Raw genomic sequence first — 26,809 nt, forward strand, 5'->3', positions numbered from 1 at the left:
TGCGGCAGTCTGAAGGGCACTTAAAATGTCACCAGTCCATTCCCTCCGCAGATAATGCCCTCCTTGCTGAGTTACTCAATACTTGTGTTATTACTAATGTTTTTTTTAAATTCATGATTCAATGTTGTGTCTGTCCCTATGTAGTTATGTTTTTTTTAATTACTAAGATCATTCAGGTTTGTTAGTATGCACTTGATAGCACTAAGAAGCTAATTAAAAGTGGCTACACAATTTCATACCTGAAGTATTCAAATGTCCATTGTAAATTGCTATTTTCCACTCATCTGACCATGTACAATTAAGTGATTTTCCATTGCACAGTTATTTCAAACACTGTTTTTGATGTGTATCGTTCAACAGTGATTTTTATTTATTTATATGAAACCTATTTTCACCTATGATGGTGTTGCAATGGCATTTTGCAATGAATAGACCAAGAGAGCAGGTCAGAAGATGATCCAGGAAATTGGATGAAAAGAAAATTAGGTTGTCACAAGAAACTGAAGATGCTGGAGTGTGAAACAAAATCAAACTGAGGATCAGGCAGCATCTGCGGTGGGAAATGAACTGAACTTCATCTGAACTGAAACGTGTGGAGGGGAGATGGCCAGTATAAAGAGGTGAGGGATGGGGTAAGAGTTGGCAAGTGATAGGTGAGGAGGGGTGAGTTGGTGGATGGGGTCAGGAGAGGGGTGGAGATAAAGACTAGCTGGAACATGATTGGTGGGGCTGCAGATGATGGGGAAACAAAGATATAGAGTGTGGGACCAAATAAGAGGTTGGTTGGGCAGATAGAATCGGTGCAGGGAGGAGTGGGTGGGTGATGGACGGATAGGGTGGGTGGGAGGTTTGTGGGGCAGAAGTGTATGTGGGAGAATCTAGGTAAAAAGGAACCAAGTGGAAGGTTACCTGAAGATGGAGAATTCATTGTCCATGTTTGGAATATAAAGTGCTGTAACTCATAGGGTCAGGCAGCATCTCTGGAGGATATTGATAGGCGGCCTTTTGGGTCGGGACCCTTCTTCGCCTACCCATGTCCTCCAGAGATGCTGCCTGACCCACTGAGTTACTCTGGCACTTTGTGTTCTATGCACAATTCCAGCATCTACAGTTCCTTGTGCCCATGCTAATGGGTTGTAGACCACCCAGGCAGAATACAAGGTGATGTTCCTGTAGTTTGCATTTGGCCTCATTCTGCATGGAGACGGAGAACCGACAGGTTGATGTGGAAATTGGGAGTGGACTTGAAATGGCAAGCAACCGAGAGCTCCTGTTTCATTGATGGGCAAAGTGCAGGTGCTCGGCAGTGGTTGTATCATCTGCATTTGGTCTCACGATTTGTGTATCCTGAAAGTGGTGTTACAGCGTGCTCTTCTGGTGAGCCAGTACATTGCAGGGAGGAAACCGAGTTACTCTGAGCTATCTGCTATTTACATTCTACAATTTCTTTTTTTAATTGTGCATTTTCTATTAACGTGTGTGAATATCAGTTTGCACCTGGGTTTGATTGAACTTTAAAGATTAATTTAGTTAAAAAAATACAATGGAGAACTAGAAGAGTTATCTCCGAGATCAGAACTAGCATCAGTATCATTGGTCAGGCATAAGAGGGCATGATTTGGTTCGGAGTTATCTAAAGGTCAAGCAGTACTGCCTCAAGCACCACAGTATGGTTCATGACAGAAAATGCCTAAATAGTAGAGAACATTATTAATCATATTACTCTGCTCGGGACTTCAATACCTGCTGCAACAAATTGTTCCAACAGCTAAGAATTTCATTGTTCCATTGCCAGTGCATATGGCTATTAACGACCTTAACTCTTATAGTTTAGTCATGGGCGAAAGGTGTGGCAAGATAAAGTAATTGGGTAAACTGACCCAAGTTATGCTGGTCCTGTGTGAAAATAATCGGCAAATGGCAAAACTATTCAAAATCACATGTTTAGTGAAATACGTGTTTACATTTCATAATAGTAGTTTGAGTTTGTATCTGATCAGTTTTTGCACATATAAAATTAAACTTGCAGCCCTGCGCAACTGATCTGATATTAACCCTATAGGATGTAGAAATCTCTTCATGTTTGTGTAGCTTTGTGATCTGAAATCTTGGGCAAAGTCATGCCGTAATGGCACACAATTAACTTCGAGAAAAGATCTATTATGATCATATCATAGAGGAATGCGTAAATGGGGAAAAATATAAGCAGAGGATTAGATCACATTTGAAGTTAATGCAGTACTAGCTGACAGTTGATACTGGCACCAAGATATTATTCTGACAGTTTGCACCTGATCAGTCTTGTACAATAATAGCAAGAACCCTTGAATGATTGTGTAGGAACGGTCTGAAGATGGGTCTCGACCCAAAACGTCACCCATTCCTTCTCTACAGATACTACCTGTCCCACTGAGGTAATCTAGCATTTTGTGTCTACCCTTGAATGATTGTCAGACTCCAAGACCATGGAAACAGGCCCTTCGGTCCACTGAGTCTGTGCTAACCATCAACCACCCTTTTAACAGATCTTCTACAGTATTATCCCATTTTTATTCTTTGCATACTCTCATTCAGTTTCCACCATTCACTTATACATGAGGGGCAATTTAGTGGCCAATTAACCTTCATATCTTTGAGATGAAACTCATGCGATCACAGAGAATGTGCCAAATTTCATACAAATAGTACCCGAGATCAGGATTGAATTCTGGTGCTGTGAAACAGGCTAGGTGGTCTGCAAACTGTCAGATTCCAATCCTGTAGATTTTAGGGTTCAGCACAACTGCTAATGTGAAAGAAAGCTGTTAAGATCGAGGCGCAATGTAATCTGTCAAGTGCAAGTTCTAGAGGATTTCTGGAAGTAATGTCAAGAAACTGAACAATCTGATTTTTTTAAATTCTGACAGTAAACAAGGAAACAAGCATTTTTAACTTGTATTTTAAACATTTTACAGAGCACAAATTAAAGACCATCAACTGCACAGGAGATTATTGGGTGAAGTACAAAAGGCAATTTTGAATAAACAAAATACATTTTATTTTAAATTCCATGGAATTTAAAACTCTGTAGGAATGACAAACATAAAATAGTTTTAAGGGTCAGTTGGTTGAGCAGTTTTGTTGTAGGTGATTGAAAACTCATGACAATAAAATGTGGCATTTTCATACTTTATTCTACAGCAGAATTAGGATGGTCCTAAAATGATTAAAGTTTTTGTTTTACAGTGAAGATTGCAAAGCAGCACTAATGGAGGAGTATGGCATTACTGGGTCTCATCAGTGAACTGCACAGAAGAAAACCCCAGCAATCTCAGGCCTCCTTACTCCATTTTAACTGAGTGCCAATGGAATAGAAATGCCCAAGAAGGCAAAACTGCCATGTCGGGCAATGTCATGTACATATTGACATTGGTTAAAATATTTATCCAGGGTGTCTTGCCCTAAATATTTCTTGTTCCATATCTTTATTCCATAATAGATGATAATACTTTTTGCTTGAAAATTGTTAATCCTATCATTACCACTGCTTTGACATTCACTGGCCAAGTCTGCATTTATTAATTCCTCAATATTTCAGTGACAATATTTGCAAAGACATTGGTTGTCTTCCGGTACAATCATTCACCCCACTCCAATGTTGCAAATGTGCTTTGGTAATGCTGTGCCAACATTTTTTTAATTCAACATATTCTGCAACTAGTCAGTTTTAACATGTTGCTTTACATTAAAAAAAAGTACACATTGTAATGCAACTATAATTTTGCATTAGAGCAGTCTACATGAGATCCAGGTCTGGTTACTGAAAATCACATTTCGTTTTGAATCTTAAGGATTTTAACTTGGTCACGTTGCTTGACATTTTGTGTCAAGGTATATCACAAATATCTTTGTTAATCATTTTTAACTATACTATTGTATTCAGTATAACTCCTTGGTTTTATAATCACTCAGCAAAGGAATTTAAAATTCCCAAGTAGTTTAAGTTTTGGTACAGCAATATTACATTTTTGAATGAAATTCTGGAGAGTTGCAAAATGCTTTAGAGTTCTTCAGAAACAAATGTATTATTTGGCAAGGTTTTTTTCTTATGCTGAGGTTGCCACCAATCTGATTCAAGACAAGCTGAATATGGAGCATTGATCACGAGAGCAGGAGTCCAAATCAATGCCTCCCAGCTTTCCCCAAGCACAGTTGACATTAAAATTTACCTGAAACTATGTATCGAATGATTTCTTGCAAGGATGTAATGATTTGAGCTGGGCATCAGAAATAGATGTGAAGGCTGAGCTACATCTCACTTTGTAACCAGCCAATTTCATATTCATCCCTTTAGTCATCTGGAAAATGTTTAATTAGCCCAACATTTTGCAGTCAAATGCCCACAACTGTACTTGATTCCCATCTGAAATAATCCAGTATTGTTAGGCCCTGTCAGTTAGTAGCTTTATCTGCTCTGCATCCAGACTGGCAATTGGATAATGGTAGGTTAACACCAGAGACCTACCTCAATCATCTAAACTCAAATCTGACTTCCACAGAATATTCAGGTGAATCCTTAAATTGTGCCTCCCCCCCTCCTACTCGGTTCCAGAATTACAGGTTATTTGTGCCAGTTATCTTGAGACTGTCTACTCCTCCCAAAGCCAAGTCCTGCTCTAACTATACACAAAAATCTCCCCCAACCCATTTGATTAGAGATGGGGGGGAGACCAAGGATCAACCTTAGAGGGAATCTTTGAATTAATCTTTTTAGTTTCACACAGAAATAATGTTTTCTTGCTAGGGCCAAATAAGTGATCCATGAAAGATCAAAGTTGTAGTTAAATGCGTCAGCTGCTGAGATTGAGGGCAGTATTCTCTTATTCATGGCTAAACTCAAGGATCATCAGTGGGTAGCAATCAGACTGAATGGGGCAAAGCCAACTAATTCCTCATGTTCTGACTGCTGTCTTCAGGACAAATGTCAGCCTTGTGAAGGTAAAAATGATTCATTCGGTCAAATTTGCAACAATGACTGACTGGCACAAACAGTCTACAAGAACCAATTCTACCCCAATTCAGAAGATGAACAGTCGAAGGCCGAGACGTTATTAAAATATAAAGGTAAAGGGATGTGTTCTACAATGTGTTCTATGGCTACAATTCCAACCCCCTCCCTGCACAGCCATGAGGAACCACTACTACCCGGTCGGGACAATGTGCTTGTTTATTTATAGATCATCCACAAAATAAACCAGAAGAGAAAAATGGAAAATCTGAAATTAGGACTGTTTTCTGCAGCCATCGGTACATTCAATTATTCAACCATTCGACAATTTAGGCAAGGAGGAGAAATTAGAACATAGGGTGTCTGTGACTTTCAGGAATGCTGTCACTCAAGATTGTTTGACCTCTAACATCAGACAGTTTAAGTCAGCTCCTGGTAATGGCAAATACCAGCTCAAATTAATTATTTGAAGCATGAAGGGCTGTACTTGCACTACTAGTTCAACAGAAAAGTTCAACATACTGCATTTGAAATTAAAACCCCATCTGATGAGATGAAACAAAATGTGTAACCTGCTACAACGTTACTCTGCAATATAGGGCATGGCCAGCAGTTTGGTTTAAAGGGGTTTATTGTTCAAAATGTACAAAAACATTCACCAGTACAAAATAAGACCAAAACAAAACCTGAATTTCTGCCCCCTTTTGATTCAGTAACTCATTGATAGTGCATCGTAAAATTGATACAGAAATGGTATGGCAGATTGTTAATCTTCTTAAAAAGTGACTATACCACCACCAAATCTCTAACCCAACCCCTGGTTCCAATTACTCCTTGCATAACAACGCCAACATCTGAGCTGCTTCCAATCATTTACAGGTCTTCCCGGTCCTTCTTCTTGGCTTTCTTTTCTTCTTCAACTGCAGTCAGAGGATGCGTGCATTCCTTCTTCAAGTAGCTCATGAAGTCATTAATTTCACGGCCTCCCTGTATGGAGAACACATTTGTTGATGCGTCATAGATTCGCGTTTTAAACCAGTCTTTTACATTGCTTAAAATTCCTTCAACGGTCTAGAGTTTAAAGCAGACATCTGCTCTTTCCAAATCTCACTTTGTCCTTAAAATGAACTAAGTATCTCAACCATGCACGGAAAATATGAATGCTGAAGTCTTGTAAACAAAAGTTAACAATGAAAATGCTGTTGCCACAGATAAATGATCTCATTAACATCTTTCTTTTGCACTAGTATCACTGTTACTAATTCATCCATTCTTAAAATAAATTATATTGCATTAACAGACCTGTTAAGTTGCAAGCAAGAATTTCATGGTTCCATTGTCGATACATGTGACAAGTAAATACTCTTAACTAAAAATCAGGATACACAATAGAATGGATTTTCTAACTGAAGAAATCTCCTAGATGGAAGAAACATGCAGAAAAGAGATGATCAAGAAAAGTAGCCAAACATACCTCGTATTTCTTTGGACTCTTCTTTTTACCCATTGGTGCAAAATAAAGTGTGGGGAACCTAAATATTAAAAAAGTTTAATATTTTTAAAAAGTTAATTTAATAGAAGTAGCTCCAAAAAGAAACTGCCAATTAAATGTCAAGACACTATTTTGTACACACTGAACAAAAATGGTCTCAATATAACACAATGCAGTAAAATATTGACCAAACATTCATTCTACCCAGTTCCAATAAAATAAAATCTGCCATGAACACAGGAACATACCCTTGAACTTGATACGGTGAAGGCACATCATTGGTTGTAGCATCCATTTTGGCGATGACAATATTGGAATCACTGCTCACCTGATTAAATAGAGAATATAATAAGACATTGAAAAAATACCATAAGGACCACCTTCACAATTAGACAGGACAAAAGAACAGATTCTAACCTTATCTGCAAGTTCCTTATACTTGGGTTCAAGGCTCTTGCAATGACCACACCAGGGTGCATAAAACTCAATCAAGACATCCTTTGTTTCATCATTTACAATGTCGTCAAAGTTCTCAGCTACCACAATCTGTTAAAAGAGGAACATTAACAGATTTATTTTGAGCATCTGCAGGAATGAACAATAAAACAACATTAAACTGAGCTAAGTAAATAAAAAGCTAGCATGGATGAATGGTGCTCGGATCTTAAAAGTCCTCTTTATTCATTAACGTTCCGAGAAGCAAGCCCGCTACAGATATATCTTATCGGGCTTTCAGGGCTCCAGATCAACTACCATGTGGCTCTCTCTACCTGCTGCAGGAGGCTAAGGGGTGATCTTATAAAAGTATATAAAATCACATGGGGAAGTAAAAAGGGTGAATGTAGTCTTTTACCCAGAGTTGGGGAAACAAGAACCTGAGGACAGAGGTTTAAGGGAAAAGGGGAAAGATTTAATAGGAAGCAGAGGCGTGACCTTTACACTTAGAAGGCGTGTGGGACTGGAATGAGCTGCCAGAGGAGGTAGTTGAGGCAAGTACAACATTTAAAAGACACTTGGATGAGTTCATGGATAGGAAAGGTTTAGAAGGATATGGGCCAAATGGGACTTGCTCAGGTAGGGCATCTTGGTCAGCACACATGCAGCATGGAAACAGGTTCTATGACTAAGAGATGAATACACCAGCTCCAGAGAAAGTAGGTTGGATTTATACATACTGGCTTCACATGCCACACCCACATTCTTTAAATGAATTGCAAACTAGACTGCCTGTCTTCTATAATCATTCAACAACTATATTCTTCTTGCTTCACCCAGCCACCAGATTGCAATTGGCTATATCTGTGGAAACAAAAGCCACCAATTCTATTCTCTCAGGAACCGTCTTTGTATCTAAAGAAACAAAGCAGCTTAAATGTATTCCAGCAGCTAGTTCTCCTAGAAGGGTTAAAGATATGAAAAACAATATTCAGACATTTGTGTAATCTGCAGTAATGGATAATATAATTTTAGTGCTTAGAATTTTTATATAATTTTAGATTTACAATGCCTACTATACACGGCACAAATTAGTCTTCATGTAAATAATGAGTATGAATAATTCAAGAAACCAACCTTCACAGGACCATCATTGGTCTCTGGAATTGGCTCTGACTTTAGGTAACGCTTCAGTTTACCACCAAAGTAATCCTCCAGAAAACGCTCCAGCACTTTACCGTCACGCCTGGGGAATAAAAAACACTTCTCTAAAGATGATCTACTTACAAAATTACAGCTTTACTAATTTAAGGATGTCCACAGTGAAGCACTGCACAAACTAGTCAAGAGCCATGATTATAATTTGGGTCTCAGATACTTGACAAGCAATAAATCAGCAATCACAAAAACACGAGCGATTAATTTACCTGTAATGTACCAGCAATGTACTTTCAAAAAAGTTCCAATGCAGTTTAAAACACTATTACCGTAATTCATATTACAGAAAATTACATTATATCCATTTATTCTCAGGTTGGAAGACAAGAGAAGTAGCTGCAAATGTTGGCAACACTTTCAGTTGCAGTACATGCAGTAACATCATGTAAACTAACTAGAATTGTGTGCAGATCTACAAGTCACATGAGAACGAAGAAGCAAATCTCATCCAGAGGGTAGAGTCCTACTGTGTTAAAGGTTAACACCCAAACAGAGCACTTGCCAGAGCCAGAGGCATGCTTCTCTTCCCAGAGAAGAGCCATCTTAAACCTGTACATCAATGATAGTTTGTACCCACACTAACATTACCAGAGTCCAATATCATCTGGTCCCTCTCCTTTAATTGTCTGAGCAAACCTAATCCATCTCATTAACTTCCCAGCACCATTTGGTCCCTCCCTCCACCCCCCCCCCTCCACAATTCACCCTCTTTATCACCACAATGCATCGGGCTTGATACAACAATCCTGCAGGAATGCTCTAGTTCAGACTACCAGGCAGGCCTCCCGCATCCTGGTGGTGAACGGCCTAGGTTTCTACTGATGTTCCTTCAGCGCGATTACATGGGCAGCTCAAGTACTTTATTTGAACAATTCATCACTTAAATTTTTGATAAAGTCTAACTTTGGATTAACTTCATAAATTTATATACTAAACCTATATAATAAGTTTCACAGAGCTGATAAAGAAAACCAAACTTGATTCCAAAATACACTTAAAACCAAAGATCTTATAGCGGAGCAAGAGGGGTTACTCTCACGCAAACGTGTAGTACGCTCATGGGCGGATTCATGGGTGATTATATGACCCATTTTAGCAACCAGCCCCCGCCATCTTGCTTCCGGTCAAAGATCGGATCTTTGTTTCCGCAGCGGGGAGAGGGAGTGTGGGGCCCGGGGAGAGGGAGTGTACGGCCCGGGGAGAAGGAGTGCGCGGCCCAGGGAGAGGGAGTGTGCGGCCCGAGGCAGCGGGAGAGGGAGTGCGCGGCCCGGGGCAGCGGGAGAGGGAGTGCGGGGCCCGGGGATGAGGCCTAGTGTGTGTGAAGTTGCGGGGAGGTTTACAATGTTTCTTATTTAATGTCCCTTGTCATGTCTGAAATATAGTTCATCATTGGATCAGAAGAAATATAATTGTGTGTGTTATATGATTATATACATTTATATCACATTCATGTATGTGTGTTTATAAACATTTTATTCTTTAACAAGAATTAACAGAATTATGAACTAACAGAATTATGAATCTAACCCTATATCACGCACAAAAACTTCCCCCGCAATGTCAATTACCCTGCGAGTCGGGTCGGTTCCGGTTACTACAAAATCAACTCAAACACTGCTTGTGAGCCATTTAAAAATAAATGGTTTAAAATATATTAAAAAAGACAATTACCAGAGTCAAATTTTATTCTTGACAAGAAGTATGAACTGACAGAATGATGAATCTAACCCTATATCACACACACAAACTGTTCATTGATTACACTGCGAGTCGGGTCGGGTCAGGTAGGCTCCGGTTACTAAAATGGACGGGGAAAAATGCCCAGGATCCCCTCCGTAGCGTACTACACGTCAGCCCATTGTATTTAGCAGGAGTAGCCTATCTTGCTCCGCTATAAGATCTTTGCTTAAAACTGGTGACATTTCATGACCAAGACAAATGGCCAAAGCTAAAAAGGCTAACATTCACATCCAATTTACGATACTTACGAGAACTCCTCTTGCATCACATATTTTTCATCTTTAGCTGTTTTGACAGCAACAACAGGAATTTCACCATTGATAGAATCCAAACCAAATTCTGAAAGCTCATGGCCGAAGGATTTATGACTGGCAACAGCAAAATGCAGCTTCTCACCAGCCTCCAGGAACTTCTGAGCAACTTTCATCACTCTGTACAATTAGAATAGACAGAAGCATGAATTTAAATAGCAGAAATCAGGTGAAGAGTTAGAATAACATTGTACAAGAACATTTAAAACAAAAAACTGGAACTTATATTTTTGAATGTTACTTCTCCCAAGAGGACGTAGTTTTAGGTCAAGGTGAGGAAAATAAACTTTTTCACCCCAGAGGGTGATTGGAATCTGGAATGCACTGCCTGACTGGGCAGCAGAGTTGGGTAGTCTCATAAGTATCATAAGGGTAGTTAATCTGTGGAACTCATGGCTATGGAGGATAAGTCGGTGGATATCTTTAGATTATTTTATGATCAGAACGGGTGTCCCTGGTTATGGGGTGAAGGCAGGAAAATGGGATTAGAAGGCAGAGATCAGCCATGATAGATTAGGCCATTCGGCCTATCAAGTCTACTCCGCCATTCACTCATGGCTAATCTATCTGTTCCTCTCAATCCCTTTCTCCTGCCTTCTCTCCATAAAGGGGCTGTCCCACTGCGGTGACCTAATCCGCGAGTTCAGAAGAGTGTCTTCGACCTTCAAGCTCGAGGGCACTCGTCTGGAAAACCTCGAGCTGGATCGACCGTCAGCGATGAAACCGCAAGTTGGATCGACCGACCATACACAAACACATCGCAAGGGCGGGGACAGGGAAAGTGGGGGAGCGCTGTCTGAAATTCACACCCTCGATGAAGAGGAAGGTAAAAGAAGCTGTGGCGGCGCGCGGCTGCGACCCGACTTCGGAGCTTCGGAGGCTCTGGCTGCAGGCCCGGTGGACAGTGACATCGGGAGCTCGCGAGTCCCTGGTGGCAAACCGCTTTTCGGAGCTCCCGCAACGGCAACTTCTCCTGCCCGAATCGCGGGGTGGAAAACAACCCGGAGCGGGGCCTTACCTCGTCCAGCACGGCTTTAACGGCCGCGGGACTTGCCATCGCCCGCCAGTGGCTTTAACATCGGGAGAAGAATGGAAAACAGGGGAGAGAAAATGACTTTGCCTTCCATCATAGTGAGGAGGAGTTTCACTGTGATGGATGTTTGTGTAAATTGTGTTAATTGTGTGTCTTGGTTTTTTTTCTTGTTGTATGACTGCAGAAACCAAATTCCGTTTGAACTTCATTTGAGGTTCAAATGACAATAAACGGTATTGAATTGTATTGTATTGTAAGGGTACAAACCCTGATTGGATAGTACAATAAAATGTCTAAAACTAGATATTGTAAGTATTAAACATGCTACAGTTCAAATACAAAGACAGAGAACAGTTGAATGTTTGAAGCAGTCAACAAGTACCTATTTCTCCAGTAGTTGGAACCCTTTGGATTCTTTTCATAATCCACATCATAGTATGCTACCAGCAGGTCCTTTCCCTTAAATTGGTCCTTATTATCTTCAGTCATATAGGGGCAGATACCAAAGCTGCAATTAAAAATTAAAGTATGGAATATGAATGCAATACCCATCAAAAAATGAATTAGGTAATCCAAAGCGGAAGTTATAATAGACATAAAATATTTTGGTCAAAGTCAGTTAAATGCAATCTACTATTGTTTGTGCAATAGATGATGATACCATTCGGTAGAATTTTAATTAAAACTGACGGTGTTCTAAATCAACAGCCCAACAGTGCCCAACAGTGTAAATCCCCGCGGTGCATCAGAACAGGATCTTTTTCAGTATAATACCCAGGATCAAATGGCAATTTCCATTTCTTCCTTAATTATTTCTACAACCATGCCAGGATACATCAACAAAGAAAGAGCACCTGCATACATATTACCGGTGTTAAAATCATTTACGTCGTGTCAAAATATTGGATTTAGTACAGATTTATTACCAAGTGTGCAAACAAGGAAAACAAGAGCCGTAGAATGGGTGATAAGAATGTCTGTTTGAAAGGGATGGGTATAAGCCAAATAACTGCTGATCAGTTTATCACTGCAATAAATAACAGCATATTTAGAGGCTATGTACAATGAAGTAGTAATAAGTTTACAAAAGAAAGGTACACTTGAAAAAGGTTCTGGGTTTCTCATATTTTTACATCTATGTGGCACAACAGATTTGAGAATCAAAAGCTTGGACAAAAATATAAAAAAGTGGCCGCATGCAAAAAAAAAGGATACCTCAAAACATTAGGAATCCATGGGACCATTTCTGATTATTGCTGGCATCAGCAGGTGAAACAAAATAGAAAATGCCCATTTTTTTAATACAATACATTGCCATGAAAATACAGAGATAGTAATCACAAGCTCCTGCTGCTAATTTCCCCCTTTCAACACCAGTTCTGAAGCCCCTTAGTGTAACCATAAACATTCCATTTTACTATTTACAACATGTACCTTTTTCTTCAGCAATAACACTAAAACTGCCATAAAACCTGTAAAAATATGTAGAACTTACATGTTGTCTTGAACAAATGTTTTAATTTTTGTATTTGAGAACTTTGCTTCTGTATATTGCACATTGCTGCTCTCAAACTTATTTGCTAGTCGCTGAGGTCGGAACAAGATAATGCCTCTGTTAAATAATGAAAGCAGGTAGTTAGATTCAATTCAGTGATTCCCATTTTAAAACATTTCATCCTTACAACCATTAACAAATCATTGACAATGAAACAACTTGTGTTTCGGATCCCTGCTCTTTGTGAAACACTTGCTCAATTTAATTAAAACATTTTGGGATTTCAAATTATTTAGAATTCTATGCTGCTAATTGTGGCTTTAATCCAATTACAAAACATAGCAAACAGTTTCCTTTCCCCGATCACGATTTACTGCAAAAGCTATTATCCAAGGCTTTGAAGAATACAAGACAAGGGTTCAAGTCATAGTGACCTCTAGGTTACTTTTCAGCCAAAGCTAGCGAGCACACCCATACTGCAGTTTACCGTTTCCCATTTCCAGTCGTGGCATGCACACGTGGGCTGGATTGCTGTCCCAATAGATACTCTTCGAATACAGAACATGGCCAATGAACCCAAATTAATCATGAGGAATTAAGATGTTCCAGCCGGTATGTCATGACGACCCTTTCCTCTTCAAAGGAGCTTTATATACAGATGTCTGAAGAAGGGTCTCGCCCCAAAACGTCACCAATTCCTTCTCTCCAGAGATGCTGCCTGTCCCACTGAGTTACTCCAGCATTTTGTGACTACCTTTGCATACAGATTCTGTGTAATGTCTATCTAAAACTCGACATGATATTCTAGTAGTCAGTAATGCATGGAGCACTAGGAAATTACTTAAGAGTAAAAAAAGTTTTTAAAAAATAGAAGCGAAGAAAAATGTTCACAACATAATTTAAAAGAGCTCCAACTTTGTTAATGTTTAGAAATTCAACAAAGTAATAGCAAGTGCTCAAATGTTAATACATCAGAATTAAACTCAGGAAAATCAAACAATTTACACGGGGCTCAACGCTCCTTCAAGTGGTAAAACTGTTGCATGTATTGCATCTTTTTGGATGCAAGACTTAACATTTTTCTTCAGTCGTAATTTTGGGTTAAAATTGGATGATTCCAAATATATGTCAGTACATACTCATTTTTAATTTCATATTTCTTAATTAGCTCTTCATTATTGGTGTGAGCAAAACGGTAGTTCTCCCTCATTGCACTTGCGGCTTTAAGGAAATCTGCCTGGGGTGTACTGGCAGGGTCCTCGAAGAAACCTGCAAAATAAGCATGTACACATTAACACCAATCACACCTAATCGGCCATGAGAAAGCTGCATCAGTAGAGTAGCAGATTGCATGTAACGCATGCTTACAGCCATTCTTTCCACTTCATTCATCCACCAACATACCAAGTTTTAAATTAAGGACAGATTTATGAAAAATACCACCGGGGGACGCCACACGATGGCTGCCTCGCCAACGGTCTGTCTTTGTCTTTTCCTTCTCTGTGTTTTTAGCTTGTTGCAAAATGTATGTTTTAGTTTATCTTTAGTTTTGTATTATGTGGGGGGGGGGTGGGGGAGGGAGGGGAATGTTTTTTCTTATCTCTTTCCTCGACGGAGATGCGACTTTTTCCGTGTTGTATCTCCGTCTGCACTGCTGCTTAACATCGTGGAGTTGGCGACCTCTTGTTTGGGACTTCTAGAGCTCCAAAACCGCGGAGCCTGCTGACTTTAACACCTTGGAGCGGGCGATTCCTTTGCAAAGGGGTCGGCCTTTGGCGCTGCAACCTGCGGGAGCGACGGACTTTAACGTTGTGAAGCTTGTAGGTTGGTGGGCGATTTCGGGAACTTCAAGTCGCAGTGGTTCGACCGCCCCGACGCAGGAGCTCGACCGTGGGAGGGAAGAAGATAAGACTTTATTGTCTTCCATCACAGTGGTGAATGCGGAGGAGCCGCTGTGGTGGATGTTTATGTCAATTTCTATGTAGTTGTGTGTCTTGTTCCTTTTTTTTCATCATGACTATGGCAAACCAAATTCCTCGTAAGTTGCAAAACATACTTGGCTAACAAATTACCATAATGATTATTATGATTTCCAATCAGCTATGGTCGAACATATAAGGCATGCTACATACCAGTTACAGCACAGAATAATAAAAGATATTCCCGTGTCTCAGTGTACTACTGCTATACACTTTTATTGTATCCGAGTTGCTTATCTAAGATGTATCTGTGCTTATGTATACAAAAGGGAATTTCATGTGACATAACTCTTAAAATTAAACTTGAATTTTACTGGTGACTACTTACCAATAACTGAAGCATCTGCATTGTTAATGAAGCTCCCCAGTTCTTCCGGTGTTTTAACTTCTATAGAGCTGGGTCCTGCCTGTTTCTTCAGATGGCTGACAATTCCATCTGTGCAAATGTATCAGATAGATAAGTCACTAGAGATAAGGTAGCCTTATAACCAAGTCAGCAAGTGTGATAAGCCCAAATAACCACCCAAACAAAAACTGCTAACATGATGCACAGACCCACTGTTGATCATTCACTGAATTAATGATATTTCCATGAAGAGCCATAGCAACAAAGAGCCAAAGGAATGTAAAACATTACATTGGACTGTCTGTTGTTGCATTGGAGGAAAAAACTAGTTTAAAATGGTGACATTGGGAGACCAGGGGCTGACAAGGATGGGAGTGGTGAGTGCCGATCAGGATCCGTGTTTGGATGATCTTGCTTCAGACTCAGGGCAAGGATGGAGAAGGGGGAAAAAATTGCAGAGATATTGGCCCGAGGCACCAACTGGAATTGGCAGCAACTTAACAGATAAGGTATGAGTCTGATCCAAGATTTAGTGGACAAATAGGTAATGGAAGATTTGCACTGGATGTAGTCAAACGTGTGTGGAATTTGATTGCATGACTCTCCATGATGGCTGGAAGGATTGCACAAGGTGGCCCAGGAACCATCTTCTGAACAACAGGCAAGCTTAACAAACAAAATCGAGAAGCATTAATTAGAATTGGTTGAACCACAATAACACAGCAAGGGTGGTTCCGCTCTCCTGGAGTGGAACTCTGCCTCAGAGTTGAGGGAAACAAATGCGGTGCGTTGTGGTAATGGAATCAACGCAACAGAAAGAGGGTTGCGCGGGTAAAATAACATTAGGGATCAGATGTGAGAAGAATGCGAGAACAGGCACCTGCCCTTGAAACTGATTAGAATTTAAATAGCAACCTGTAGCTCAGGATTTTAACCAGAGTATTGATAGTGGTCAAAACTACCTCTTCAGCAGCATCGCACAGAATGTTACCTGCTGTTCTGGGACCATCGTAAGACCCTGAATCTTCACCATCACGGAATATCTTCAAAGTTGGATACCCACTAACTCCATACTTGGTACATGTGTTTGTATTTGCAGTGCAGTCAACCTTGTTAGAATCAAAATAATGGACACAAGAATCCCAATTATATGAGCTGCTTGAAAATAAACATTCGACTGTGCAAGTAAATACAATTTAAGTGATAGTTATCTGCATTAAAACGATATCTGTATTAGCATGAACAAGAGCTTTAAAATTTAATGACTACGCTCCACATTACATCAGTATTGACAGTTCAATAAATATACAAATGTGTAAGAAATATATTTTAAGGAGCTGTGAAAAAATGTAGATTGTTTGAACATTTTCTTAATTATGACGCTGCCACATATATTTTGCTAACTGCATGATCCTTCCTCTCAAAACCCAGTTGTCTGTATTGTACTTTCACTTTAGTGAAAAACAGAATATTACAACAATCAAAACTCAAGCCACCCACATTGTACATATGGTGTCAGACAGAAGTCTCACCGTGCTAACATCCAAAGACAGAGATCATTGGTACTCAAAATGTTCCTTTATAAACTCGCCACCCTACCAGACAAAACACTTAATTCTTCAATTAATGTTATTCACAAGGAACCTTCACGTCCCGGTCAGAACTTAAATTAGAGCACTTATGTTTTTGCCACCTCACACTCAAATGTAAGCTCTATTTTGCCAGAGAAAAACAGTTCTCCAGTAGGTTGAGCCATGATCCCAAACCCTAATGAGCCATGAAATAACACCATGGCTTGAAGCGAGACTCTGTTGGGCATGCCAGGCAGAGAATCTCACCTCCTAGATTCCCAATCTGCATTTTTGTGAATTAATTTTAACTTTAACATACTGTTAGAATAAAATTTAAGGGAATTAAGGGAAGTTAAAATGTAACATACAAACTGTAAAATCAAGTTAACACCCATAAATGTGTGCAGGTTTCAGGTATTACTGTATCGACATATTACATTTATTGGACATATTTTTCCAAAACATGGCATAATTCTTTAAGATTTCAGGACACACTGTTAAAGATTATCTGTGTGCAGTTCTGCTAATATTGCAATAGTTACGTTCCCAAAAGAACTGGGTTACAAAGACAATGGGAAAACGGGGGGGGGGGGGGGATAGGTTGGGTAGAGTTTCAGTTATTTCCCCCCCCCCCCAGGATTTAAAAAAAGAAAAGTATTTTCAATAGCAATGAGTTTGGTTATGTTCTAAAAATACTAAAGGCTGCATGTTACATTGTTTAATGCAGTATCTTTACACGAGTGTGAATAGATGCAATCGCTTATTCATTTCATTGACCACATACAGTGAAACTGACAAGACTCTTCCGAAGAGATAATGGTGTCTGATCAATGTGGGGATGTAACAGAAAACACACCACCCCACTCCCTCCCATATTGGTTAAATTAAAGAGTCTTTTTCTGCTTCGCAATTTCTAAAGTAAATTCCAAGAGGTTCGTCAGTTCCCGATGGAAATCATGTTATAACCCATTTGGCCCGTGTAACGCAAATAGCGTTTCCCAATTCATCACTCACCTCATATCCAAATCATGGTGTGGAAATAATGCTATAGCAGAGCTACTTGTACAGTTAGCAACACCAATACTACAGTAATCAGTTCTTACATAAATCTTCAATAACTCACTTTAATTAGAGGAACTTTTCCTTTTAACTTTGTGGCGGCAGATTCATATTCTGGGGCCAACCGTTTGCAATGGCCACACCTGCAAAGAATGAAGGAAAATCTCTATTAAATACGTTATAACAAGAGATGTATCATTTAAAATGCTAGGTTGGATTCTTGCCTGGGATAAGGAAATAGTTACGAAGCACAAACTGAAAAACTAGAGTGTTTTGTTGAAAAGACATAGACCTGAAATGTTACTTCAGATACTGCGTGGCACGAGAAGTTCATATTTCATTATGACAAAGAAAGCCATTCGGCCCATCACTTGGCAATACCATTTCTCCACTAATTTTCTGTATGACTCATGGGCCCCCCACATTTCCATCACTTTCACTATTCACCTACACTAGCTACAGTATTCAACTGATGTACCAATATCACAATAAAGGATCAGCTGCTCAAAATAATATAAAAATTAATAGGGAGAATATTAAACATTGACAACACATGGAGAGGAAATTAGCAGGACACACTTGATCTGCTAGTTTTGCACCAAGGTACCCATGCAGAACACAGAAACCCACTACTGTGAATCGGCCAGTCACTTTACCACAATTTCTCGCTGGGGAAACTGCATAAGAAAATGGATAACCCTATTATTCACGGGTCAGCAGAATGCAAGTAGCTCGGCAAGAACAAATCATGGTCTGTGAATTATTTTAAAACGTCTACACCACACAAACCACATGTATACCTATATTGGAGAACAAACTCTGAACAAGTAAATCAATAGAGAAGCAGGGGTCAAGGAAAGAGCGTTCACGTCACGGCCCTTTTTCCACCACCACACACAAGAAGCGCAAGACACCATTGTATGCAGATGCCGAGAAGTATGTTCAGCTCTGGCTGAACAATTTCTAATCTTGTGATGTGGACTCGATAAGAAGGATAGAGAAGCACATGGGATGGTACTGAAAACTTAGGAACCCTGCGTAATCAAATGGAAGGATATGGATCACAGGCGAGCAGAGAAGTTTAGTTAACTTGGCATCATGCTCGACACATGCATTGTGGACCAAAGGGCCTGTTGCTGTTCCTTACTGTTTTGCTCTATGTATTTTCACATTGTGCTGTTTCACAATAGTCACCCTTTCCAATTACATGACACAATCACAGAATAAAGCAATTGCATCCCGCCTGCTGCGGGAGCGCGAACAAGATGAAAAAGTAAATACATTAGCCTAATCTTTATATTCTTTAACATTTACTGCAATATGGAATAGATCATGAATTTTCCAATTAATGGGGGATGGGGAAGAAGAGTACCACCAGTTGCCAGAAAAAATTGGTGGTGACTCTGTATTTGAAAGCACCACATAAATTTACATCCAATATCCATAATATATCCTGGGTTATGCCTCAGATTAACATTTACAATATGAAGTCTCTTACTAACTAGTATAAAATGGATATGATTTCCAGCACTCTATTTTTTTTATTTTATTAGAAGTACAGTAAATTGCAATAATACACATCAGATATATCTTATTACATTTGTTGTACCACTTCGTTTTTCGAGCTTTAAAAAAGATAGCAATAAAAGAAGTAAGGAAAGTGAGCAAGAATCGTGAAGGTGCAGGAAAGTGTTGGGAAAAGAAAGCCCCTTAGGGAGGAAGTTAGAGAAGGAAGTAAATAATGGAAATAAGACCCTAGAAAGAAAAGAAAAAAAAGGAAAAACAATCGCTCTATTGTAACACAAAACTCGCAAAAAAGGATATACCAACCGTGTTTAAAAAAAAAAAATTATTTTATACCCCCCGTTACCAGATCCTGGTACCATTTATATTTTAAATTACTATTGCACCTTATGCTTGTAATAGTTCCATAAATGCAGACCACGCCTTTTGAAAGTGGTCTGCTTTGCCTGCTAGGAGGAGTCTCATCTCTTCCATGTGTAGTGTTTCGAACACGTTTGAAATCCACATTTTTATTGTTGGTATTGGAGCATTTTTCCAAAATTTGAGTATAAGCTTTTTTCCCATTATTAGCCCGTAATTAAGTAAGTTCTTTTGAAACACGTTTAATTCGGGGTTACATTCCGATATTCCAAAAATGATCCATTCTGCTTTTGGTACAAGTTTTATTTTAAATAATTTTGTGAAGATTTCAAATATTTCGCTCCAAAATTTTTGGATTTTTATACAAAAAACAAAAGAGTGCGCTATGGTAGCTTCTTGTGACTGACATTTATCACAAATGGGTGAGACATTGGGGAAAAGTTTATTTATTTTAGTTTTTGAATAATATAGTCTATGTAATGTTTTATATTGAATTAGAGTATGTCGTACGTTGATCGAGTATTTATGCACATATAGTAGGTGTTTATCCCAGCTCTCTTTTGAAATTTTTATAGCTAGTTCTTGTTCCCAGTCTCTTCTAATACCATCAGTTGTAGGTATTTCTATATTTAAAATAATGTTGTACAAGTATGATATTAGATTTGCTGATTCAGCCTTTGTCTTCATGGCTTCATCCAATAATTCTGAGGACATGTTTTGATAGTCTTTTGTGTATTTTTTCAGATAGTCACGGATTTGAAGGTATTTAAAATATTGATTATTTTTCAAATTATATTTCAGTTGTAATTGTTGAAATGATAATAATTTTCCTAATTCATACAAGTCTCCGAGCGTTTTGATTCCCATTCTTTCCCATTGTGTAAATGATTTATCTATAATTGAAGGTTTAAACGACGGGTTATTGACTATTGGCATTAAAAGCACTCCTCTATTCTAATAATGCCAATAATTTTAACCGCTAATCCTTGGAAATAGATGGAACAGGAAAAGATTGTGAATTTTCATGGTTTGCTGCTCCTTGTTGGTGAATTGATATTCTACCCCATGCTACAGCATCAGGACTAATCAAAAAGGGTCACATTTTCAAAACCTTATAATCCTCCCTATTTAAAAATTGCATTTTAAACAGTAATTCACCACTTCTGCATAGACTATGACGTGTATAATTCAAGGTCTCTCTCCAAATCTTCAATGCCTGCATGGGTCAATTTTGTCCCCCTCCTTCTTTACTCCCAGACATCCAATAAAGAGACAGCATTGATGTTGCGAGATGTTTGCAAGTCCACCTGGCAGTTTGTCATAACATGGTGCTACTTTACACTCGAGTCATCTTATCTAAGCTTTGATACTCTTCAAACTTAGTGTCATACATTTTAGCCACTTCCTCTCTATGATACACCAACAGAAACTAATTTAATAAAATGGTGCATACATGTCTACAGTGTTGTTAGGGTGAAAAGGGGGACAGAAGGCAGGGGTGCTAAGCAGATTTCATGCTCACTCCATCATCCAGTGCACACAGCATTGGACCACAATACATGCATCACACTACTTCTTCTTCTTGCGTATGGCGTGCACAGCCTCAAGTCACAGGACAACTTGTTCTATTTGATCTTCAGATTCAGATTCAGATTCAGATTCAATTTTAATTGTCATTGTCAGTGTACAATACAGAGACAACGAAATGCATTTAGCATCTCCCTGGAAGAGCGACATAGCAAATGATTTAAATAAATAATAATAAGTGATAATAAGTGTCCGGGGGGTGGGGGGGTGATTGGCAGTCACCGAGGTACGTTGTTGAGTAGAGTGACAGCCGCCGGGAAGAAGCTGTTCCTGGACCTGCTGGTTCGGCAACGGAGAGACCTGTAGCGCCTCCCGGATGGTAGGAGGGTAAACAGTCCATGGTTGGGGTGAGAGCAGTCCTTGGCGATGCACAATCAAATCTTATTTGATTGTGCATGTCGGGTCGAAAACAGGGCGGACCACGTGAAGGTGGTAATCTCCCACCCCATACATCACACTGGAGAGGTTGCACAAAAACGGCATGCACACAACACATTGCTATCATGCTCCCAACATAGTGAGATCATACTTCAAAGTTATAACAAATACAAAATCAATAATCATATCAACCAGTATACGCCATCAGCTTCTCATTTATAGTTATTCATTCCAACGTTACAATAAGATGTATAGCTTAAACATGGTTTAGAGGGACATGGGGGCAGGCATGGGAAAATGGGACCTGCTTGGATTTGATTAAATCAATTCTTTCTTCATACACTGTTTTACTGCGGAGTCATCTTGTTCACCATGGATGCGTTGGGCTGAATGGGCCTGTTTCAGTGCTGCATGATTGTGACTCTAAGCCTCTCTTTGTATTGGAATAGGTCGCTTATTTGTAAATTATCCCATTTTAAATTGAAGACTAATTCACATCATAATCAAAAGTCATACTTTAGTAATTCAAAATTCCAGCCATACAGGGAAACTCGGTAATTTAACTCAACAGAACGTGGTGTCACTTTTATAAATTATTATTCAGCAATTTAATATATAATTGCATTATATCAAATTCTCACCCTACTTCACGTCTCAAACACAAATCGAGTCCAATATTCAGTGACATGTACTTTGATCAAAATACTATCTCAAATGAAATCAAGACATTTCATTACAATGTTGTTGAACGGGTCTTGTCATTTACATTTCACAGTATATCATTTGCATATATTTTGCATTGGTCAAATGATAAAATACTGCCTGTATTTGTAAGCCATCAGTTGTCCTGGTTATCTACTCCTACATCAGCCGATGGTGCAGACATTTGCACCAATTACATTTAAAAGACTATTGGGACAGGTAAATGGATAGGAAAGATTTAGAGGAATAATAGGCCAAACACAGGCAAATGGGACTAGTTTAGATGGGACATCTTGACTGGCATATACAGGCCGAGGAGCCCGTTTCCATGCTGGATGACTAATCATATAATAATTCCTACAACATCACAGGAGTGTGGTGTATAGTTAATGGCATAGAATTATTTCATATGACTAGTTGCCCTGGTGCATTATGATTAACAGGCTGCTGCCATTAATTCAGGGTCAGGTCAAAGCCCCTATAGTTGCACTGATGCCCTTAGTGATGAACAGTATATTTACTGACTGATTGCACTACAGCCTGGTTCAACAACTCGAAAGTCCAGGAACACAGGAGATTACAAAGAGTGTAATCCTACCCAGTCTATCATGTCTACTGACCTCCCCACCTTCAAAGGGATCTACAGGAGGCACTCCTACCATCAGGGACAGATACAGCAGCCTAAAAACCATGACCAGCAGGTTCAACAGCTGTGGCAATGAATTCCACTCTCTTGAATCTTTCATTCTTGCTAACTTGCTAACATTTTAAATATCACGACCCAGAAATTGCTCTGCCACTTTTTTTGTGCTGGAAACAGGCCCTTCAAGCCCAATTTGCCCATACAGGCCAAAATGTCCCATCTACACTGGTCCCAACCAACCTGCATTTTGCCCATATCCCTCTAAACCTGTCCTATCCATGTACTTGTCCAAATGTCTCTTAAACATTGCGATAATACCTGCCTCACCTACTTCCTCTGGCAGCTCGTTCGTTATACCCACCACCCTTTGTGCAAAAAAGTTCCCCTCGCAGGTTACGATTAAATCCCCCTTTGCCTTAAGGGTCCTCTGGTCCTTTCACATTATTACTTTATATGAAGATGTTAAAACCTTCTATACAGAATCACATTTGCACAGAAGTTCCTAGGGCACCTCCAATACAATATGTGCACTATTTAAATCCTTCCAACATATACTTCGAAAAAGCACACACAAAGTGCTGGAGTAACTCACACAGTGTCGCAGCCTCCCTGGAGATCATCTAAAGGGTCACGACCCAAAACATCGCCTGTCCATGTCCTCCAACGATTCAGGCTGACCCACTGAGTTTCTCCTGCACTGATTTACCGATTGCATGGAAACAGGCTCCTCAGACCGTATATGCCAGTCAAGATGTCCCATCTCAGCTAGGTCCATTTGCCCGACCAGAGGGTCTGAGCTATAGGAAGAGGTTGAGTAGGCTGGGACTCTACTCCTTGGAACGCAGGAGGATGAGGGGTGATCTTATGGAAATGCATAAAATCATGAGAGGAATAGATTGGGTAGATGCACAGAGTCTCTTGCCCAGAGTAGGTGAATCGAGGACATAGCTTCATGGTAAAGTGGCAAAGATTTAATAGGTGTCTGTGGGGTCACTTTTTCAGGTGGTGGATGTACAGAACAAGCTGCCAGTGGAGGTGGTTGGGGTAGGGACAATCCCAATGTTTAAGAAACAATTAGCCAGGCATTTAAGAAGGAACTGCAGATGCTGGAATATCAAAGATACACAAAAATGTGGGAGAAACTCAGCGGGTGCAGCAGCATCTATGGAGCGAAGGAGATAGGCAACGTTTCGGGCCGAAACCGTTCTTCGGACAGGTAGGGTTTCGGCCCGAAACGTCGCCTATTTCCTTCGCTCCATAGATGCTGCTGCACCCGCTGAGTTCCTCCAGCAATTTTGTGTACCTCAGGCACATGGATAGAACAGGTTTGGAGGGATATGGACCAAACGCAGGCAGATGGGACTAGTGTAGCTGGGACATATGCAGATGGTGGGCAAAAGGGCCCCATTTCCACACTGTATCACCCTATCTGCAGTTTCTTGTGATCCCTAAATATAACTAACTAACCCACCATGCTTTGTCCTACCCCTCCACTCTTCTAACCTTCTTTTCCCTCACCCCTGCAATCAGTCTGAAGAAGGGCTCCGACCTGAAACGTCAGGTACCTGTCTAAATATCTCTTAAAAAGTTCATTGCTTAAGAACTTCTGAAAAAGAGCAAAACATTTTTTTTACCAACTTTGACCATTGAACCACTTTGACCAGAGTCTCTGCATTCAATTCAAGCCACGAGCCAATGAGAGTTGGCCACCGACTCCCCGGCAACCAATCCGGAGCAGCCACGAGCAGCGATGGTGTCACTTCCGCTGTCTCTGCGGCGGCGGGTGACCCGCGGGGCAGGCTGGGAGTTGTAGTCCGAGAGCCGCGGGCCAGCGAGGAGGAGGCGGGGCAAGGGACTACAGCTCCCGGGGTGCGCCGCGCGGCCGCAGCCCTCCATCACACCCGGGCTCTCGCCCGCACAGGAACGTGTGGGGAAGCAACGGCCGTTTCTTGTGATCCCGTAATAAACTAATTTAAAAAAAAACACACATCTTCTAACTCTCTTCCCACCACCCCTGTTGCAAAACATACTTGGCTAACAGTTGCCTATTTCCTTCGCTCCATAGATGCTGCTGCACCCGCTGAGTTTCTCCAGCATTTTTGTGTACCTTCGATTTTCCAGCATCTGCACAGTTCCTTCTTGAACATACTTGGCTAATAGATGACTATTATGATAATAGTCTGAAGAAGGGTTCTGATCTGAACCGTTTAGACACAGCACGGAAACAGACCCTTCGGTCCCCGCACATTGACATTAATGAACTAACTGACTAACTAACACACACACCACAATTTTACAGATTAAAAAAAAACAATTAACCTACAAACTTCCAGCATATGCAGTTCCTTTTGAACAACCTACAAACCTGCATGTCTTTGCAGTGTGGGAGGAAACCGAAACTAACTCCGGGAGAACCCCCCATTACTGGGCTGGTAAAGGTGAGGCCTCCAATAGCACAAATTGGACGATGAATACCTCATACTTCGTTTGGGCAGCTTACACCCCGGCGGTGTGAATATTGACCCCTCTCACTTCAACCCTTGCTTCTAATCCATCCCCCTCTTCCTCCATCTCCCTCTCTCTTCCTCCATCTCCCCCCCCCCCCTTTCCTCCACCCCCCTCCCTTTCCTCTATCCCTCTCTCTTTCCTCCATCTACCTCTCTCTTTCCTCCATCTCCCTCTCTCTTTCCTCCATCTCCCCCCCCCCCCTCTCTCTTTCCTCCACCCCCCCCCCCCCCCCCCTAAACTTAGTCGTTGTACTAGGATTGAAATTCACTCTCTTTATATCACAATGGGGCTTCATTAGTGTTGAGCTTCTTGCCAGATTCCTATGTAGACATTATTTTCTCTCAGGCTAGGTTAGTACTTTGTGCTAAATAAACTGTAGGAGATGGGCAGCTTACGACCCAGCTGTATGAATATTGATTTCTCTAACTTCAACTCTTGTTTTCCCTTTCTCTCTGTCCCTCCCCCACCCTAGATCCCCAACCAATTTCACTTTCCTCTTGATTCGATATTACTGATTTTATGCCTCCTTGTCACCCTCCCCTCAACTAACAATTCTACATTTCCTTGAGCAACGTCTGTTTGGATCTGTCCTTTTCACACATTGCCCTTCCACATCTCTAGTCTCTCTCTCTCTCCCCTGACCCTCAGTCTAAAGGGTCTCGACCCGAAATGTCGCCCATTCCTTCTCTCCAGAGACGCTGCGTGTCCCGCTGAGTTACTCCAGCATTTTGTGTCTATCTTGCCTGCAAGAGGCCGACCTCACGCATCTTTTATTCCTCTCAGAATCAGTCATTGGGGATATGGGGAGGGGGTCTCAGGGCCACCTCATACCCCCCCCACCCATAATTTCCCCTCCAAAAGACTCACCAGGGAGCGAAGAATTCGACCAGCGCCAGGTCGTGGTCGTCGATCTGATCCTCGAAGTCGTCGTCCGTCAGTTCGACCACGTCGCTGGCCAGCGCGGCGCCAGCGATGGAGCAGACTAGGAGCAGGAGGCGGATCATGGCGGCTGAGCCCGGGGAGGTGGTGGTGATAGTGGTGGTGGCGACGACAGCGGCAGCGCTCCCTTCTCCCTCCTCACTGCCGCCCGCCTCCGGCCCAAGTGACGGCGCCGGGCCCGCCCCGCCAGCCAGCCCAGCCCCGCAGTGTGGCGCCTCGCCATTGGCCAGCCAACGCCCACGTGGACCCCCGTCAACCAATCGTCGGTGCCGTAACATTTCCTCATATCCGCTGATCTGGACCAATGGTATCGGAGGCCGTGATTCTGCGCACTTGGTTCTGCTCTGTCATTTCCCCCTTCTTGTTCAACTGCCCCATTAACTAACATAACTAACATAACTGATGTTCTGCTGCAAACTACCCATTTAGCTAACATTAATATAACTAACTAATATAACTAATGTTCTGCTGCAAACTGCTTCAGGATTAACACAACTAACTC

At 40.8% G+C, this 26,809-nt stretch overlaps 1 protein-coding gene across 1 annotated transcript; it reads right to left on the bottom strand.

Annotated features, from left to right (window-relative positions):
- Positions 1-2,916: 2,916 nt before the first annotated feature.
- On the bottom strand, positions 2,917-26,509 carry pdia3 (protein disulfide isomerase family A member 3). Its single transcript, XM_033050303.1, has 13 exons — positions 26,236-26,509; positions 17,731-17,809; positions 16,028-16,145; positions 15,019-15,126; positions 13,851-13,980; positions 12,712-12,828; positions 11,599-11,724; positions 10,121-10,303; positions 8,052-8,160; positions 6,897-7,025; positions 6,728-6,807; positions 6,462-6,519; positions 2,917-5,974 (listed from the first exon to the last, which is right to left on the bottom strand). The coding sequence occupies exons 1-13, from the start codon at positions 26,370-26,372 to the stop codon at positions 5,861-5,863; spliced, it is 1,488 nt and encodes a 495-aa protein (XP_032906194.1). The 5' UTR covers positions 26,373-26,509; the 3' UTR covers positions 2,917-5,860.
- Positions 26,510-26,809: the final 300 nt, after the last annotated feature.

The sequence above is a fragment of the Amblyraja radiata genome, chromosome 34 (assembly GCF_010909765.2).
Source record: "Amblyraja radiata isolate CabotCenter1 chromosome 34, sAmbRad1.1.pri, whole genome shotgun sequence".
Taxonomy (NCBI): Eukaryota; Metazoa; Chordata; class Chondrichthyes; order Rajiformes; family Rajidae; genus Amblyraja; species Amblyraja radiata.

Bases quoted from the DNA above. Each gene is read 5' to 3' on its own strand.
- pdia3 (XM_033050303.1), bottom strand. From the start codon at position 26,372: ATGATCCGCCTCCTGCTCCTAGTCTGCTCCATCGCTGGCGCCGCGCTG. The intron at 16,146-17,730 runs GTGAGTTATTGA...GATTCTAACAAG, and splicing joins GAAAAGTTCCTCTAATTAAA to GTTGACTGCACTGCAAATAC. The intron at 13,981-15,018 runs GTAAGTAGTCAC...CTTATTTTGCAG, and splicing joins TGCAGATGCTTCAGTTATTG to GTTTCTTCGAGGACCCTGCC.